Source organism: Lipotes vexillifer, unplaced genomic scaffold (assembly GCF_000442215.2).
Source record: "Lipotes vexillifer unplaced genomic scaffold, Lipotes_vexillifer_v1.1 scaffold469, whole genome shotgun sequence".
Classification (NCBI taxonomy): domain Eukaryota; kingdom Metazoa; phylum Chordata; class Mammalia; order Artiodactyla; family Lipotidae; genus Lipotes; species Lipotes vexillifer.
In genome coordinates, this window is record NW_006788006.1 from 4598561 (window position 1) to 4601000 (window position 2440).

Genomic DNA, 2440 nt, shown 5'->3' on the forward strand with positions numbered 1-2440 from the left:
TCTTTCCCTTCACATATTCTCCCTACCTTACAACTCCTGCAAAAAACAAGGTGGGATTATTAATGATCTCTTTATTAATGATTTCATACTTATTACAATATTTCAGCTACAATTTTATTATTTGTAGCAAAACTATAGGTATTTTTCTATTTCGGGTGAATTGTTCAAAACTGAATATACTGAATGCTCCGCGAGAGGACTCACCCTTGCTCACCAAAACAGTGATATTTATACATAGGGCTTATTAATGCTGTTTCCAAGTGAACTATTTTGCAAACACTGAACATTATGTCATATGTAAGAAAGTAATTTGGTGAAAATTTTCTGAGAAGCAATAAATTTGAAGCATGGATTGTCTTGTTTCTTTTTAAGATCTGGTACAATAATATAATTCTCATGTGAAACACTGCTTTCTGCTGGGAGTGCCACTCACCTTAGTTTTCTCCCCTGGTTTTTGCACTTATCTTCAGTGTCATGATCTTTCCATGTTTCTCCTAAAATGCAGACACAGAAAAATGATTCCAAAGTATTAGAAGTTATAGAAATATTATTAGATTCTAGTACTACAGTGAGCTGTGACCATACCTAGTTTATTTACCAATGCCCTCCCTGTACACATTCCACCTCTTAGAATAATATTGTAGGGCAGAAAAACTTGACCTTTGACTGACAAGGTGAAGGTAAGTTGTCATCCTTACCTACTGAGGCCAGGTTCCTGAAGGTTTCCCCCATCACATCTCTGTAGAGTTTCTTCTGTGAAAAATCCAGTAAAGCCCACTCTTCCAGGGTGAAGTTCACAGCAACATCCTCAAAGACCACTGCGTCCTACAACATCACATATATATGTATGGTAGGATGAGTAAGACTGACAGCACTGGACATCTATACTCCATTTATAAGGAAGGTTACATATGATTCTGCTATCTCCCAACATTTATTCTCTGACTTGATCATCAGAAACTAATTCTCTGTCCATACTTACTTCCTCATAAATTTAACAGCATCAGGAACACATGAAAATTATTTACATAGTTTTACTGTGATCACATTACAAATCCTATTGCTGTCTAATGGCAGGGTCCAAAACATGTTGGGAAATGTCAGAAATGCTATACAAATGAAATAAATATTATCAATTTAAGACCATCCATTGGTGAGAAAAACTCTTTCCTCCCGTTTCTTATTATCCACCATTTACACACTCCATGACGCAGAGTGTGTAATATCCTGTAATAAACCATAATGGAAATGAATATGAAAAAGAATATGTATATATATGCATAACTGAATCACTCTGCCATATAGCAGAAACTAACACAACATTGTAAATCAACCATACTTCAATTAAATAAATTTAAAAAGATAAAGAGGGACTTTATCATAATGACAAAGGTGTCAATTCTCCATGAAGGCATAACAATCATTCATGTGTACATGCATCACAACAGATGGGCAAAATATATGAGGCCAAAACTGATAGAATGCAAGAAAGTAAGTGAATCCACTACTAGTTGTAGACTTCAACACCTCCTTATCATGAATTATCAATTGCAGCAGGCAGAAAATTAGGAAGGACAGAACTGAAATCAATAGCACCATGGAACAACTGGATTTAATTGTAATCCATGGAAATCATTCTTCTCAAGTTCATAAGGAACATTCACCAAGACAGAACACATTCTGGGACATAAAACAAACTTTAACAAATTTGAAAGGACAGCAGTCATTCAAAATATGCTCTCACACCACACAGGCACTAGTCTAGAAATCAGTAACATGAAGATAGTCAGAAACTCCCCCAAATACGTGGAGATTCAACAATATGCTTCTAAATAATACATGGGATCAAAAAAGAAGTCCCAAGAGAAATAAAAAATTATTTTGAAGTAAATGAAAATACAACTAATCAAGGGTTGTGGGATGCAGCAAAACAATGCTTAGAGGGAAATTTATGCCACTGAACAAATACACTAGAAAAAAAAGAAAAATCTATAATCAACAATGTAAATATCTACCTTCGGAAGGAAAAGGACAATTTAAACCCAAAGTAAGCAGAATAAAAGAAATAATAAAAACTGGGGGAAAAATCAGTGGAGTATATTAAAAGAAAAAAAGCTGGTTCTTTGACAAGATCAATGAAACTGATAAACATCTTGTGATCATAACTAAGAAAAAGAGAGAAATTACAACACAAGACCATCAGGGGTGACCAGAAGGTATGGGAGGTGGGTGCTGAAGCCTCTTCACTATAGTGAAGGAGTCTCTGAGGACACTACCAGGTGTGCCTGTTGTATGGCAACAGTCTTGAGCCTTCTATGGTAGGGCTGTCCATTCAAGGTGGCCCAATTTCCAAGTAACCGCATAAATGGGCTCCGGTAAATTTATAAACAAGGGATATGTTGCCTCCCAAACATCACAAGAATCTAGACAATGTTGTGAG

General features: G+C 35.7%; 1 protein-coding gene across 1 annotated transcript in view; it reads right to left on the bottom strand.

The window, feature by feature from the left end:
- Window positions 1–819, bottom strand: part of LOC103087203 (zinc finger protein 709-like) — a 2701-nt gene extending 1882 nt beyond the window's left edge. Inside the window, exons 1-3 of the mRNA XM_007461119.1 lie at window positions 699–819; window positions 434–494; window positions 9–36 (exon numbers count right to left, since the gene is read on the bottom strand). Of these exons, the coding sequence (XP_007461181.1) occupies window positions 9–36; window positions 434–494; window positions 699–732 (123 nt within the window). The 5' untranslated portion in view covers window positions 733–819. The remainder of the gene's footprint in view (window positions 1–8; window positions 37–433; window positions 495–698) is intronic.
- Between the last annotated feature and the right edge of the window lie 1621 nt (window positions 820–2440).